This window comes from Notolepis coatsorum (genome assembly GCF_963971535.1).
Source record: "Notolepis coatsorum genome assembly, chromosome: 11".
Classification (NCBI taxonomy): Eukaryota; Metazoa; Chordata; class Actinopteri; order Aulopiformes; family Paralepididae; genus Notolepis; species Notolepis coatsorum.
The window spans coordinates 16159667-16176257 of NC_140175.1; the positions used below are offsets into that span (position 1 = coordinate 16159667).

The following is a 16591-nucleotide window of genomic DNA, read 5'->3' on the forward strand; positions in this document are numbered from 1 at the left end:
GATCAACTGAGAAGGAGGACGCAAAGACACGGAGAAGGGGGGCAGAGAGGAGACGAGAGGGGACACGGTGATCCAAGGGAGGATAAGTACAATACACGCACAATACAGGTTAATGTATACATGAGAAGGACTGATGCAATGAGAAGATGGTAAAGTACATACGAGATAATTAAACCAAAAATTAGAAAGAAGGGCATGGAGATTCAAGACACATTAGACTGATATACATATGACGCACACAATACAAGAAAGTGAAAACATGAAAAATACTTATGCAGGAGGAAGATGATAAAGCACATGTGAGATAATTATACCGAAAGTGATAAAAAAGGACATGTGGATTCAAGAGATATATTGAGACAGACATTAAAGGAACACAGGAGTACACATGTCGCATAACACAATTAAACAGGAACATGAAAGTGACTAATACAGAGCTTATGACCAGGAGCTCGGAGGTCGCACACAGAAAGAGTTAGACATATATAGTGCGCTTTTTTTAGCCACTAGGGGGAGCCCTCTCACTAGGAGAGCCACTACTCCCCACCCACCAGCGGGGGAAGGAGGGGTACGAATGAGACCCTCAACTGCCATGGAAGTTCCAAGTGTAAATGTGGATGTTAATGTTTATTATGGTTATATGTATGTAAATCAGACGGAGATAGCAGAGGCTACAACCACAAGTATTATTTTATGTGACATGGGTAGAACGGGAAAACAATTGGAAAAGAAATTACACAAGTTAAGGGTATAAAAATGATGTCGTTAAATGTGAATGGTATGAATAATCCGATCAAGAGGACTAAGGTGATGACGAAACTTAAGAAAGAGGAGGCGCAGGTCATCTTCTTACAAGAAACACATCTAATATCACAAGAACATGAAAAGCTGATGAGATTCGGGTATGAAAATCTGTTCTATAGTTCTTTTAAACAGAACCTTAGAAGAGGAGTAGCTCACCGGTTCTACATATTATTTTTACGCACAGTTATTGTTATGTTTGAAGGCTCACGGTGTTCCATTAAGGATACCAATTGTACACCACAGATACCACAAATTCTCAATTACTAACGTCCTCGTATGAAATCCTCCACCTAGAATCAGTCTGGAGGAGGGATATACCAGACCTGGAGATAGATTTTGATTGGCAAGAAGCCTGGGCAAATGTTTGACTTGCATCAAGGAACCCGGACCATCAACAAATCAATCTTAACTATATTCATAGGACATACTTGACCCCTATAAGACTGAACAGAATGGGTCTTAAACAAGACTCCAAATGCTCCTTATGTACAAATGGGGACGAGGGGACATTTATTGTACTGGGACTGGGACATGTACTGGGACTGCCCACCAGTTAAGATATTCTGGAAAGAAGTGACCCAGCAATTATCAAATCTCTTAACTCTGAATATACCTGTACACCCCTCTGTATTACTGCTGAATGATGTTTTTGAGTGTGCAGTACCCATACAGCTAAAGAGATTGGTTTTATCTGGTATCACAGTGGCTAAAAAGCTGATAGCATCACGATGGTTTCAACCGGAAAAAATGTGCCGGAAGGTCTGGATTCTTACATATCTCGATGTGATTTATCTAGAAATATCTACAGCAAGAATTTTGGGTCTCAATGAATCCAAAATGACAATGTGGTTAGAAGTGGTGGAGAGAATAAAAACTAGCATATAATGGTAATGCCTGGTTAGGAGCGAATGATAATGGGTGGAATTTCCAATGGGAGGTCCGGGGGGGGGGGGGGGGGGGGGGGGTAGCGAGCAGGAGCATATGTATGTAGGGTATTAGATAGCAGGTGTTAGGTGTATATCTTGTATAAGACATTTATCTAAATGGTGATTTCATTGGATGTGCACTGTTAATTAATGCTTGTATATCTAATTTTATGTTGTCATGTTTGTTTATGTGTTTGTTTAAAAAAAGAGTACAAAAAAAAAGTACAACAAAAAAAGAGTAGCTATACTAATTAAGAACACAGTGAAGTTTGAAATGATCAGGGAAATAAGGTATAAAGAGGGGAGGTATGTAATGGTCAAGGGGAAAATAGAAGGTCAAATGGTAACACTAGTGAATGTATATGCTCCTCCACCAGACAGTGAGAAATATCTATTTGAAACGATCTTTGATATCATAGCGTTGGAAGGGGAGGGGGTCCTGATCTGTACAGGTGATTTCAATGTAATAATAATAATAATAATAATACATCTATTTTATATAGCGCTTTTCCAGGTGCTCAAAGACGCTTACTGAACTATGACATAGACACGACAAGCACAAAGAAATGGAGGACAAACATTAGCAAATATATGAATATACAAATGGCAGAATTAGGAATCATGGACATATGGAGAGCAATGCACACACTAGATAGAGTACACACATTATTCACATCCACACACAACATATTCAAGGATAGACTATTTTCTCATGACAACAGGGGACAGATACAGGGTAGAAGAATGCAGGATAGGGGTGACATATCAGACCACAGCGCAATATATCTGACAGTGAATGTTGTAAATTCCCCATTATTTGTTATGCTGTGTATTGTTATTTCCAGTCAGGCACTTCTTTGATGGCCCAGGGGTCCTATTATTTATAGTCTGGCATCTCTCTGGACAGCCCAGGGGTCCTAATGGGTTTAAATACAGCGGCCATCTTGCCGCCCATGTGTTCCATTGCTGTCTGCTTTCCCAGTGAGAGAGTGCGTTCATGAACTAAGTAAGTCAACAATAGCCTACAAATATAGTGCCTATGGTAATGATAGATACATGTCATATGTAGCCTGCCTTATGTGTTGAGATGCTGTGACATGCATGTGTGACTATTTGGTTTGCTACGTTGTGTTAATTCATGCTGCTAATTGAGCTATGCTAATGCCAATAATGCTATAGCATCTCTTCAGTTGTGTCTGGATGCCATTGCATTCTGCCATTTACTTGTTATGTTTGGTCCATGCGGCCGATGCTAATATGCTAGATAGCATCTTTTCAGTTGTGTGCATTATGTTTGGTCCATGCGGCCAATGCTAATATGCTAGATAGCATCTTTTCAGTTGTGTGCATTCTGCCGATTACTTGTTATGTTTGGTCCATGCGGCCGATGCTAATATGCTAGATAGCATCTTTTCAGTTGTGTGCATTATGTTTGGCCCATGCGGCCAATGCTAATATGCTAGATAGCATCTTTTGCTGTGTGTGTTCAGGTTATGATTAATAAGTATGTACCTCTGTTAATTATTGTGTTCTGCTTATATGTTGCAGAATACCACTCACTCAATCTTTGATTGCTCCATCCAGCCCTACGACCTGGATGGAAGCACTCTTGAGATATCACTCAACAGAATCCTTAATAAAATATGAAAGGACTGTTCTCTGTGTCTGCGTCCGCTCTCTGACCGGGGTGTGCCGTTCTGGATGAAGTGGCTCCAGCAAACCTTGCAAACAAACATTATATCTTCAATAGTGAATCTTAAAAGTAGATGGAGAAATACAGTTTGGAGACTGAATGTAGGATTATTAAATAACAAAGGTTTGGTTAATAAAGTAAAGGAAGACATAATTAGACACAGAAGAAAATGATAACGGAGAGGTAGACTCAAACATTTTATGGGATGCACTAAAGGTAGTAATACGGGTAAAATTGATAGCAAAGACGGCATTACTCAAGAGGGCTAGAATAGAGACATACCAGAACTTGATAAAGAAACTGAAAGAATTAGAGAGAACACCAAAGCTCAAAGAACCAAAAGACACTTAGGGAGGTAAAGGAAGTTAGAGGAAAGATAAACAAAGAGCTGCTGACAGAAATAGAGAAGAAAGCTAGATACATGAAGCAGACATACTATGAAGGGGGACCGAGAGCGACCAGACCTTTAGCTAGACGAATCAGGACACAACAAAAACTGAACACAATACACAAAATAAGGGACACGAACACAAACAAAATACTGAGAGAACCAGTTGAAATAGAGAAGACATTTGAAGAATATTATAAGAAACTATACACACAACCGATAGCGGCAGGAGAAGAGGAGAGAGAATTATTTTGAAAAATTTGATCTACCATCGATAGGGAAGGAACAGAACAAAATATTAAATGCAGAGATCACAGAACAGGAAGTATGGAATGCGATCAGTAAAGCAAAGAGTAGTAAGTCACCGGGTAGCGACGGGTTCCCCTCGGAATTCTACAAAACATTTAGACAGGAACTGAGCCCCATATTAGAAGCAGCATTCAGACACACAATGGAAAAAGGCACAATGCCACCTTCATGGAAAAAGGCCATAATTACTACAATTCCAAAAGAAGTGAAAGATAGAGAACTGTGTAGCAGTTTCAGACCTGTGTCCAATCCATATACATCAATAATATCCAAAAGATTTGAGACATTTATGACAGATATAATAGACAAAGACCAGACCGGATTCATTAAAGGAAGACAGACACAGGATAACATAAGGAAGACAGTGCAGGTAATAGATGAGATACAAAAGGAAACACGAAGTGCAGTATTATTAGTTAACCTAGAGATGCAGAAAAAGCTTTCGACAGTGTAAGCTGGATATTTCTATATAAACAGGGCTGTACAGTGCGATGATATCGTCGCGAATTGCCCCTTTAATTGGCCGTTGCGATTGGTAAATATTATCTGGGGGCGGGCTTGCGAGTAGTGCTTTCAAGCCTTGGATTCGCATTTCACTCCTAAATTATCCAAGGCGTGTGATGACGCGATGACGTCACTCACGCGAGCTGAGCAGTGAGCACTCAGCAGGTATGATCAGCGAGCTGCGGCGTCTGCTCCTCCTCCAGCCCTCTCGCACCCGTGGCTGTTGTAAACACTGGGACCTCGGTGAGCCTGCCAGCCGGCTAGCTACTGATAGCTATCAACAAATGCTCCAGTAAGTCTAGTAGTGCATGATAGCTTGCGTTAGCTTACTGTTCAAAACGAAACGTCCCATTAAACTAAATAGTTCAGATAGCTCCGTCCTGATATCAATGTCTTATAACACTGAGTCGATGCCAGCGTTTCCGTTAGCCGGTAATTACCGGTATTTGACTGGCAAAATCTGTTGAAGTCCGACAAATTTAATCTCTCCGGTCATAGTGTCCGGTGAAAATAGTTCCCTCTGGGCACAGTTTGATTATTTGAATTGTATTTGGATGGGCTGGAGTTGGGTGGCCTATGCGATGAACGAAACAATCATTGCGTTTGTTGTCGTTGCTTCGCTCAGCGAGAGCTTGCTGCTGGATTTGCGGAAGGCATGCAGCTGCAGACCCACAGAACCCACCAGCTTTGCTGGCACAGTGCGGTCCCCAGACCTGGAAAGCTGCTCTGCGGGTCTGCAGCTGGATGCTTCTTGCAAACTAACTGCGGCGCTCGCGCTGATATTGTTGGACCGGCTGCTTGGTGGAGCAACGATGAAACGAATGTAATGAATCGTTCGTCGCATGGGCTATTTAATTTTGGCCTGTTTTGGTACGGTTCGGGTGGTCAAGTTGTGCTTGGAGGGAGTTGTTTTCACCGGACATTATGACCAGCACCAAGTCGTTGGGACTAGGTGGAGATATACATCACGCAAACCCACGATAATGTTGCCGTCTCTCTGCCAAATTTCTCAGTTCTTCGCTTGATATAATTAATACAAATGTCCAATATAACGGAATTCGTTAGCTCATAAATGTGATTATAACAGACTGCTGTTTATTAATGTCGGGCCGACTGCCCACAGACACAGGTCTATTTGATTTAAAGTCGGCAGCAGCACGGAGTCTCTGGACTTATTTTATTTGGAATATAATGACTGTATACGCAAAAGTAGCCTAGCTTTAAGTTAAAATATTATAAATCTACATGCCTTGAGGATGTCATTCTTTATATAGCCTGTTGTTTTTAAGCTCAATAAACTCTGACCGGAATTTCTCTCATTTGACCGGTAGATAAAAATCTACCGGACCCTGAGACCGGCAACAATTTTTTCTAACGGAAACCCTGGTCGATGCGTATTCGAGCTGAGGGCACGCTGAATATAGTCAATAGGGACCAGCTGCAGCGCCGGAGAATCCTGGCCGTAGCTGGAGGCTACAGTATAGGGCCCAGCTGCAGCTCCGGAGAATCCTGGCCGTAGCTGGAGGCTACTCAGTACACACAGACAGTGGAGCTGGTTGCATATAGCGAGCATTTAGACTTGTTGCGTGGTGGCGATGTCTCGCAGATAATACAACTACAAGTATGATTGTATAATATATATATTTTATAAAAAAAAAATATATATATAAAATATTATTTTTTTTTTTATCAAAAACAATCGATATAAATAATGGTAAAATTGTTATTTAAAAATTTGCCCCTAAAAAATATTTTTTGCCCCTAAATTTCTCATTTAGGGGCAAGTGTGCCCCTAGTGAAAAAGCTTAGCGTACAGCCCTGATAAAGTATTGGAAAAATTTGGATTAGACAAAAACTCTATGAAAACAATTAGGGCATTATATCAAGAACCGACGGCTAGGATTAAGGTAAATGGTAGTTTGACGGACCGGATTAAACTATATACCATACCTATTTCAGTCTCTACTAGGGGTGCACCGATATATCGGTTGGGTATCGGCCGATAAGTGCCTTGTTGACTGCCATCGGCCTGTTGGCCGATAAGCTCAAATTTGCCGATGGCAGTGGCCGATAAATATCCCTCAATTTGTGTCACGTGAATCTGGTCCACACGTTAAAAACTTTGAAAAAAGTTTTAGTCAAGCAACCTGCACAACGCCGCCCCCACACACACACGCTACTGCATCAAAGTTACTTATGATTAACAAAGGCATTCGTTTTGTGGCATTAACGTTATATAGTTACATGTTCAACAACATCAGCATATTATTTACCCGACCAGATAGCATTGTTGGTCATTCATATTTCAGTTCCTTCCTTTGCTCAGAGAGCCCGTACTGAATTGTACCCATTCTGCAATCTGTTAATAAAGTTTTCAATCAGACAAATGTATAGAAAAGCTTTTATTATAACATTCGTTGCAGTAAAATCATTATGCCTCGTTTGGTCATCCTGCGGAGCGCTGGTAGCCTACTCGTGGCCGGCGAGGAGCTAAAGTTATTAGCTCCGCTAGGTTTGTTGTTGATCTCATGTAAATCAATGGCGGACTTCCCGGAAGTAAAAAACGAATAAGCGCTTGCAGATTGGTGGTAAGAACAGCAGAGGCGGGTGTAAGCGGTGTGACGTAATTGGCAGAATCGACTGTCAATCAAAATGGTGCTTTGGTTGAGAGAGAGATAGTGCTCTCTTATTAAAACTCATAAACAAGTCTTGAGCAAGACAAGTTAGTCTGTTAGGTTAAATTTGTAACACAAAAAGAGAGACGTGTAGCCTATTTATTTATTTAATATTTTATTTATTCATTTTATTATTATTATTTTATTTGTTGTCATGCCTAAAATAATAGTCAAGCATAGGGCTAAAACATTTTCATAAACAATAATATAATTTTTTGTTATATGGTTATAATAAAAGCTTTTCTATACATATGTCTGATTGATTGAAAACTTTATTAACAGATTGCAGAATGGGTACAATACAGTACAGCTCAGTGGACTGGAGGATGAAGACCAGAAAAAGACTTTTGGCTTTTTTACATAAGGGTCCTCCATTTTCAATTCATCAAAACATTTAGAGACATACAAATATACAGTAGTTTCATATAAAAAAAGAAAAATATTATATACAATAGTAAAGAAATACAAGCTAGAAAAATAATCCAAGATACTGAGATGGATAACACACGACAACAAATTCAAACCAGGGATAGACGACCATGGGTTCAAAAGATGGGAACGGGGGGGGGGGGATAACAGCAATATGTACAATGATAGAAGGAGGGGAGATGCAGACTCTACAAAAATTTAAAGAAATATTCGGACTAGAGAATAGAGACCACTTTAGATATTTACAGATTAGAGACTACTATAACAAGGAAATAAAGCAAGACAGAGACAAAGAACAGAATGGGGTAATTAAGATAATGGTAAAATCATACGAAGGAAGGGAAGGGTTATATCAGCACTATATCAGGCAATAATGGACAGTAAGGGAAATACAACATTGTATATAAAAGAAAAGTGGGAGAAAGAGTTAGAAATAGAGATAACAGAGGAGGAATGGTATAACACATGTAAGACAACAATCAACCACAGGATCAAGGATATGGAGGGAGTTTGGGTGGAAAAACACAATTAGATTCTTTATAACACCAGAAATACAGGGCAATTACACACCAGCAAAGAGACTATGTTGGAGGGAGTGTGGACAAGAAATAGCGAACCACACACACATATTCTGGAGATGTCAGAAAATAAGGCACTACTGGGAAGAGATAGGAGAGATAATAAATGAAATAATAGGATACGAAATACCCCAGGCAGGCCAAGTGTTGTATCTGAGGAGCCTATCACAGGAAGGAATAGTGGCAGCCAAAAAAGCTTTAACTAAACTGTGGTACAGGGTAGAAGCGCTGACGAAGGACCAATGGATAGAGATAGTAGAGGGGATACAGGAAATTGAGAGAATCACACATCTGCTGAGGCTGCAAGAAGAGAAGTTTGAATTGAAATGGGAAAAGTGGGAAGAATATAGGAGGGGAAGGAACGACATCACAGGGGATTGAAAAGGATACAAGGAAATGATGAAAAATGTAAATAAAGGATGCAAATATAGAATGGACCGAAGGACCCATGCCACACTGTTTTATTTTTTTCTCTTGTTGATAAGTCTTTATAATTTTGTATGTGGAAATGTATTGTCTATGTATGTTGTTGAAAAAATGAAAATAAAAACTTAAGTTAACATTTTTCCCCCCTAAAGACTAAAAGACTACAATATGACTACAACGATTTCATGATGGCTTCCTGTCCTCGCGTTTCCGGTTTCACGTTACATTATCAACAACAGATTGCTGCTAATTAAACACTTCATGGAAACGGAGTAATGTTAACGTTATGTCGAGTTCATACGCGTAGTGTAGTATGAACTCGACATAACGCTAACGTTACTCCGTGTCCAGTGTTGCTGCCACCGTTGCGTCGCAGACGGACGGTACTACATAACACTAACGTTACTCCGTGTCCAGTGTTGCTGCCACCGTTGCGTCGCAGACGGACGGTACTCCGTTAGCTCCGTAGCTAATCCGCTCCTAGACTACCGATAGCCGTAACCGATAACCGGTTTAGAACCGGGTTGTTTCGGGGGGGCATCCCTACCTGGGAGGAGGTGTGGTGGGGGGTGCTCTCCCCGTCAGAGCGGTTGTACACCAGCTTGTGGAGGTGCAGCAGCAGCGTCTGCAGCAGGCGGTCGCAGGCCTGGCGCACGCCCTCGTGGGGGGAGAGCGTGGCCGTGTCGGCCAGGAAGCAGAGGACCCGGGCACCGCCCGCCGGGCTCTGGCTGATGAGGTGCACGGCCAGGCCCAGCATGTTGTCCAGCTCGTCCCGGGACAGGCCCTGCAGCGATGCCTGCAGCAGGAGGAGCGCGGGCGGCTGCAGGAGCTCCACCAGCTTCGCCGACACGGCGCCCAGCAGGGCGGGGGACAGCGCCGCCAGCTGGAGGAGGAAGGGCACGGCGGCCTGACGCAGCTGGGGGGAGTTCTCCCAGGAGGAGGAGGAGGAGGAGGAGAGGGAGGGGGACAGCGGCCCGGCGGGGGGGATCAGGCTCTTCTGGAACATGCGCAGCAGCTCCCAGCGGATGCTGTCCGAGTGGTGCGCCAACAGGTGGCCCAGGATGCCGACCACCGAGCCGATCTTCGGCACGCGGCTGCCCGCGTCCGTGCCCCCCCCGCCCTCCTTGGAGCCGTGCGTGTGGAAGTCCTTCAGGCCGCACGCCAGCACGCAGCTGATGATGGTGTCCGGGAAGGCGGAGCCGATGTGCGCCACCACCCAGTCGAAGTGGGGCGCGTGGCGCACGGAGGTGTCCAGCAGGGCGTCCACGCAGGCGTCGGGGCATGAGGCCAGCATGGCCGCTAGGCACTGGGAGTAGACCTCCATGAGGGAGCGCGTGGCGGCGCAGGACATCCACAGGTCCAGCAGCTCGTTGAGGCTGGAGTGGGGCGCGATGCGGCGGCTGGCGTGCTTGCTGCTCAGCTGGCCCAGCAGGTCCACGGCCCAGGCGGACAACAGGGGGGCCCAGGAGCGTGGCTTGAAGGCGATGAACTCCAAGAGCACCCTGTGCACCTCCTGCGGAACACACACACACACACGCAGCAATCACTTTAAAGTTTAAACAATCGCTTTAAACAAAATGTCACACAACTTTGTTTATCCCCTTTTTTCACAATAATTGACCTCAAATGATCAATAGCAAGCTATTGATAACAAGCTCCGATGCTACCTACAAGGTAGTGAGAACGTTAGGTTATAACTATAACCAAGTTCTGTTAATAGTGGTGACGCTCGGCGTCACTCATGCACTATCCTCACATATGTGCACGCGCACTGAATAAAATTCCACAATGTACCTTTATCCCAGTATTCGTCTGACCACACCCCTCGTTAGCTTACCTTCATAAGCAGGTGTGTGGTCACCTGCTCTCCTCCTTCCCAAGCTTTCACCACAAGGTGAGATCAAGGGCTGCAGCGGCGTCGGACGCCGAGCGTCACCACTATTAACAGAACTTGGTTATAGTTATAACCTAACGTTCTGTAACATAGTGGCTCCGCTCGGCGTCACTCATGCACAAGGGAGGCCGAGCGGGAGCCACCGGCCGACAAATACACCCCGCTGAAGGCCCCCCACAACCATCAGAACAGGGAGGGCCGAGCCCCCCCGACCCCCCCTAATGGAGGGCACCCCCCCTATTGGAGGTTTCCCGGGAGGGCGACGGACCAGACCGTGCGAAGAGGCACTCAAGCAACTCAACGCACAGGGTGAGCAGACCGTGGCCTGACCCCACGACTACACACACGCACAACCCGCATGCCACCCGGGAACGAACGGAGGGAACAACCTCGTTACTGCCCTTAGAATCACGGGGTCAAGGGCAAACCCAACCCCGTGGCAAGGCCGTAGCAGCGGAGCACGAAGGAAGGCCCAGACCCACCAAAGGGACTGGACCCCCTGGAACGGGGGCCCGGAGAAGTCCATGATGCCAGCATCAAGACCCCACCAGGTGGGCACTTAGTGACCCCGCCCCCCACATCGCCAGCGTATTCGGACAAAGGCCCCTCAGCCGAGCGGGCCCTGTCCCCCCAATAGTACACCGCCTGGCACACTGACCCTGCAGAACAGGCAGTCAGCATGGCCGTAAGCACACAAAAAAGGTTAACCAACGGAAGCAGGCAGCGCACCGGGGAAAAACCAGGCAACAGGCTGTAACCTGAGCCTGGAGCACTGCGGACGAGACAGGCGCCAAAGGAGTCAGCTGAAAACAGCCGCCCCGGCGGAAGGGGCGTATGCTGGCGTTGTTGCATGACCAAGCCTCCATTTAAAAAAAACCCACCCAGAGGGGTTGAGGCAGAGAAGGCTGACACGATTGGCAGACGTCATGAACGTGCAGGGGCACCCTCAACCGGGTAACCCGGGAGTTGACTGCTCCAACACACCAGGGAATCAACCACCTTGGTGTTACCCAATGCGGTGGCTGTTCCTATAACCCCTCAAGAAAAAACTCCAAAACACACCTGCGGGTACACACCGGCTATACCGCAGTACAAGTGTTTCAGTTTTCAAAAAAGGGTTAACCCAGGCCTACGGGTCGACGAAACATTACTTCGGACCGGGCCCGGCGATACGGGAAGCACAGGGTCACCAGAGGAGGTCAAAGACCACCCCAACAGGCCCCTCTTCGCCATGTGTGAGAGAGGAGCGAAAAGAATGGAGAACCAGCCCCAAGCACACCGTACTTGGTATTCCCAGGCGGTCTCCCAACCAAGTACTAACCAGGACCAACCTGCGTAGCGGCCGAGATCTGACGAGATCGAGCGTGTACAGGTTGGCATGGCCGTAAGCCATTACGACAGTGCAGAGTACAAAATGTACCCAACCAGGGTCTCCATAGCGCTTAACCCTGTGACACCCGGACCGACCTGGCATTTTTCCCCCTGAAAAAGCCCAAGTCCCTCAGGGTACCAGAACAGCAGATCTGCATCCCCGGCGGACAACGGGTTTAACTGATCCGGACCAGCGTGACCAGAACCAGTCCCGTGCCCTAACCACGCCGACATGCCTACTCCAGGAGAAGGGGCAGATATACGTGTTGATCTTAAACATGAAAAGAAGGCGCCACCCAGACGTTCGGTGCGAACCGCGCCCGGTGGCCCACCCCCAGGGTGTGAGACCCCTCTACATATGTTCAGATCCATTCCGTCATCATCCCCCAGATATGAACGAGAATCCGTCGACAACCAAAACAGGTCGTCGGAAGAGGAAAACCTCCATCCCAGTTGCTTTATAAAAACGCCGTTTTAACCTCAAGCAACCAAGGCGTGCCAGTCAGTCGCCTGATTACAGAACACCCCGAGCTAGGTCAACTCCTGAAAAGGGGGTCAATGTCAGACTTTGCAATCAAAAGTTAGGGGGCTAATAACCCTTGCCATAATTTCAGTGCGCCCCTAACTTTTGATTGCAAGGTCTGACATTGACCCCCTTTTCAGGAGTTGACCTAGAGCCCACCAAGGTCATGCATATCAAGTTTGGTCAATGTCAGACCTTGCAATACACTGTAAGGCACTGTAAGGCTACTGTCCTGCCTCACTTCCAGTGATGAAGCTAAGCTATGCTAACGGAGCATCTATTCCCAAAGCTAAAATGCACGCACAGAGACAAAAAAGGTATGCATCTTCTTGTCTAACTCCAGGGAAGATGTTAAATAAGCTAATTTCCCAAAATAGTGGAGTTATCCTTTAAGCTAACGGCCGCTCTCGGCCGATATCAGCAAGCTAACGTTACCTAGCCTAGTGACACAACAGGCTTGGCAAACACAGCGAGCTAGCGCTGCAGCTAACAGCTGACTGGCTAACACAGTAGGCCACAACTAGCACGCAAGCTAAGCAGCCACCACCTGAACTCGTACACAACGATACAACAAGTCACACTCAGACAGGCCGCCGTTCTGAAACCCTCCTCACCTTTTAAGAGAAAAGAGAAACGAGATGTTTAACACAGTTTTACAAGAGTGATTTTACCAACATCCGGCGGAGCCAGCACAATTCCCATCTGGGCTGTAGCTGACTTGAACATGGATTTTCCGATAACAAACAACCATGCTCACATTTCCTCGTTTAGGGTAAACTCTCATTTGCATATGAGACAGGGCCTATACGGTGACAGAGAAGTACCCACGCGTCCAGAGATCCTGGGATCACCAGTTTTACTGGCCGTGGCCCACTAGTTGCTATAATGGGCTTCAAACCAAGGTCCTCCGTCGTCGCCTAGAGGCTGAACAAGGGACCCTAATCTGGGGCCGGTTTCCGCAAACATTGTCAACTAGCCCCCATAGCACTAACAGACAAGTGGAGCTCGCAAGCAAAACACTACTCACCAACCTGGAACCCACCGCTTCTCACAACAGCGGTGCGTCCTACAGTCCAGCTGTGTCGCTGAAAGGTTTTACCGCAACCAGCCACAGCAAGGAAGACTGCAGTTGGGAGGCATGTAGCGGCGTGCTCCCAATACGAAAACCGGTGGAGGTTTTTTAGAATGATCACCATCTTCCAGACACTCCAGTGACGAAGACAATATCGCCGTATTTTCTCGAAAATAGTGAGAGAGAAAATAAAGATATGTCAACGTATCTCTTGTTTTCCAACTCTTCTCCTACTATCACATCACGTCAAGTGGGATCTACCGAAGGCACTTCCTTGTGGTGAAAGCGAGAAGGAGGAGAGCAGGTGACCACACACCTGCTTATGAAGGTAAGCTAACGAGGGGTGTGGTCAGACGAATACTGGGATAAAGGTACATTGTGGAATTTTATTCAGTGCGCGTGCACATATGCGAGGATAGTGCATGACATTTACATTTACATTTAGTCATTTAGCTGACGCTTTTATCCAAAGCGACTTACAAGTTCTGTACGACAAGCCATCAGGAAGGGCACAACTCTATCAGCTGAGCAACAATGTTCATCAAAGTGTTGAGTGCTACAGTGTAGGTTAGTTTATTAGGACAAGTGCATGACAGTACGGTTAGTTAGGGTTCGATTTTTTTTATTGTTTTTTTTTTTTTTTTTTTTTTTTAATTCAGATAATGGTTGAAGAAGTGCGTCTTTAGTCGACGGCGAAAGATTGGACGTGATTCGGCTGTCCTAACTGGGGTGGGTAGTTCATTCCACCATTGTGGGGCAAGGACTGAGAATAGGCGACTTCTCTTTGATGACCCTCCCGGAGCTTGGATAGGAGTAGGTCTGAGGCGGCCAGAAGATGCAGAGCGTAGGGGTCTTGAGGGTGTGTAGTTAGAGACCATTGACCGGAGGTAGGCGGGAGCGGTTCCCTTTGCCGCACGGTATGCTAGGTCGAGGGCCTTGAAGCGGATTCGTGCAGCAATGGGGAGCCAGTGCAGGTCCCTAAGAAGTGGGGTGACATGGGCCGACTTCGGTAGGTTTGAGATCAGGCGGGCTGCTGCGTTCTGAATGAGTTGAAGAGGCTTAGTGGCAGTGGCCGGGAGGCCAGCGAGCAGTGCATTGCAGTAGTCGAGGCGGGAGATGACTGTTGATTGGACGAGGAGTTGGGTGGCTTCTTTTATCAGGAAGGGGCGTATCCTTCTGACGTTGCTCAGGAGGAATCGGCAGGTTCTGGTCGTCGCTGCGATGTGAGCAGAGAAGTTCAACTGGTCGTCGAGGACAACACCAAGGTTCTTGGCGGTCGGGGACGCAGTCACAGCTGCATTCTCAACTGTGATTGAAAGGTCGGTTAGGGGGGAGGATTTGGCCGGCAGGTGGAGCAATTCTGTTTTGCTTAGGTTCAGTTTGAGGTGGTTGGACGTCATCCAGGCTGAGATGTCGGACAGACAGGCCGAGATCCGCTCAGAGACGTGGATATCTGAGGGAGGGAAGGAGAGGAAGAGTTGAGTATCGTCGGCATAACAATGGTAGGAGAAGCCATGAGACGTGATAATGTTACCCAGTGATTTAGTGTAGAGGGAGAAGAGAAGGGGTCCTAAAACCGAGCCCTGGGGGACACCCGTCCGCAGGGGGCGGGTGGCCGACAGGGTCCCTCTCCATGACACTTGGTGACGCCGAGCGGAGCCACTATGTTACAGAACTTCTACCTATAGACTGAACTAATAGATCAGGGCTATTCAACTAAATTGTTCAGGGGGCCACATTGTCAGAAACCCAAGGGGCCAGGGGCCGGACTGCCACGGCGCCTCCCCGTGCTATGAATATATGTACACTTGACACAACACGCAACCACATTTTCACAACTTTTATTTAATTTAACTACATAAAAAAAGTGCTTCATTTATGTGCCACATCTGCAACATCTCCTGCAAAAAGTGCTTCATTTATGACTGCAACAACTGCAACATCTCCTCTTCAACATTTCAATATAAAAATAAAATAAAAAACAAACAAGTGCATGATGTGCATCTGAACATTCTAACATCAACACTTGAACAAAAAAACACATTTATAGTGCAGCTGAGCTTATGAAAAAGTGCTTCATGTCTGTGCAACAACAGCAAATCACAGCATCTTATTAGCACTTATTGTCCACTCTTAACTCTCAAACATCAGGGGGGTGGGGGGCAGACAGGCCTAGCCTACATACACACATCTAATGAGAGCGATTGCACTTCTTTGACTGGGCAATGGCAGAGAAAGAGGGTTCATAGGAAGTGAGGGCTACCCGCAAACAGTGATGCAAATGCTCATTTGTCAAGGAGGCACGGTTGCTTGTTTTAATGGCATTCATGTGAGAGAAACTGGATTCACAGGTGTATGTTGAGCCAAACATTGTTAGCACAGATATTGCCAGCGTTTTTATTTTGGGGAATGTCTTGACATGAATACACTTTATCCAAAATGTTGTGGTGGATTCATTCTCAAGTGCCTGCTTCAGAGCAGATGATGCTTGCATGTCAATTATTTCAAGTTGCAGGAGACCTTCATCAATGTGAAGTGATGCAAGGAACTCTTGTCCTTTTGTGGAAATAGCAGCTACATTGGCAAATGGGTTGCTCACAAAATGCATCAATTCTCTGGACATGTCAAATTCATCAAATCGACTTGCAAAGTTTTCCCTCAATTTATCAATGAAATCTGTCATTAATTGAGTGACTTTTGGCTCAATTGTGCGTGTTAACGTTGACATGAAAAGTTAAAAAGTAAAAAAAAAGAAAAATTATTATCATGTAATCTTTGGCGGGCCGGTCAGAATCATCCCGCCGGCCGGATCTGGCCCGCGGGCCGCCAGTTGAATAGCCCTGTAATAGATGAACAACTTAATAACTTTCTGTTTTGCTTTTATAATTATCACTCATTTTAAGTCTGTTGGGATTTTTTTTAATACTTCTTTAAAAGTTATATCTTGTCATTACTATTATTATTATTATTATTATTATTATTATTATTATTATTATTAT

At 45.6% G+C, this 16591-nt stretch overlaps 1 protein-coding gene across 1 annotated transcript in view; it reads right to left on the reverse strand.

Annotated features, from left to right (window-relative positions):
* LOC311236991 (integrator complex subunit 5-like) overlaps positions 1 to 16591 on the reverse strand; it is a gene marked incomplete at both ends in the record, with an annotated part of 36754 nt that overhangs the window by 7928 nt on the left and 12235 nt on the right. The window contains one exon of the mRNA XM_084324800.1: positions 9280 to 10245. Within this exon, the coding sequence (XP_084180926.1) occupies positions 9280 to 10245 (966 nt within the window). The remainder of the gene's footprint in view (positions 1 to 9279; positions 10246 to 16591) is intronic.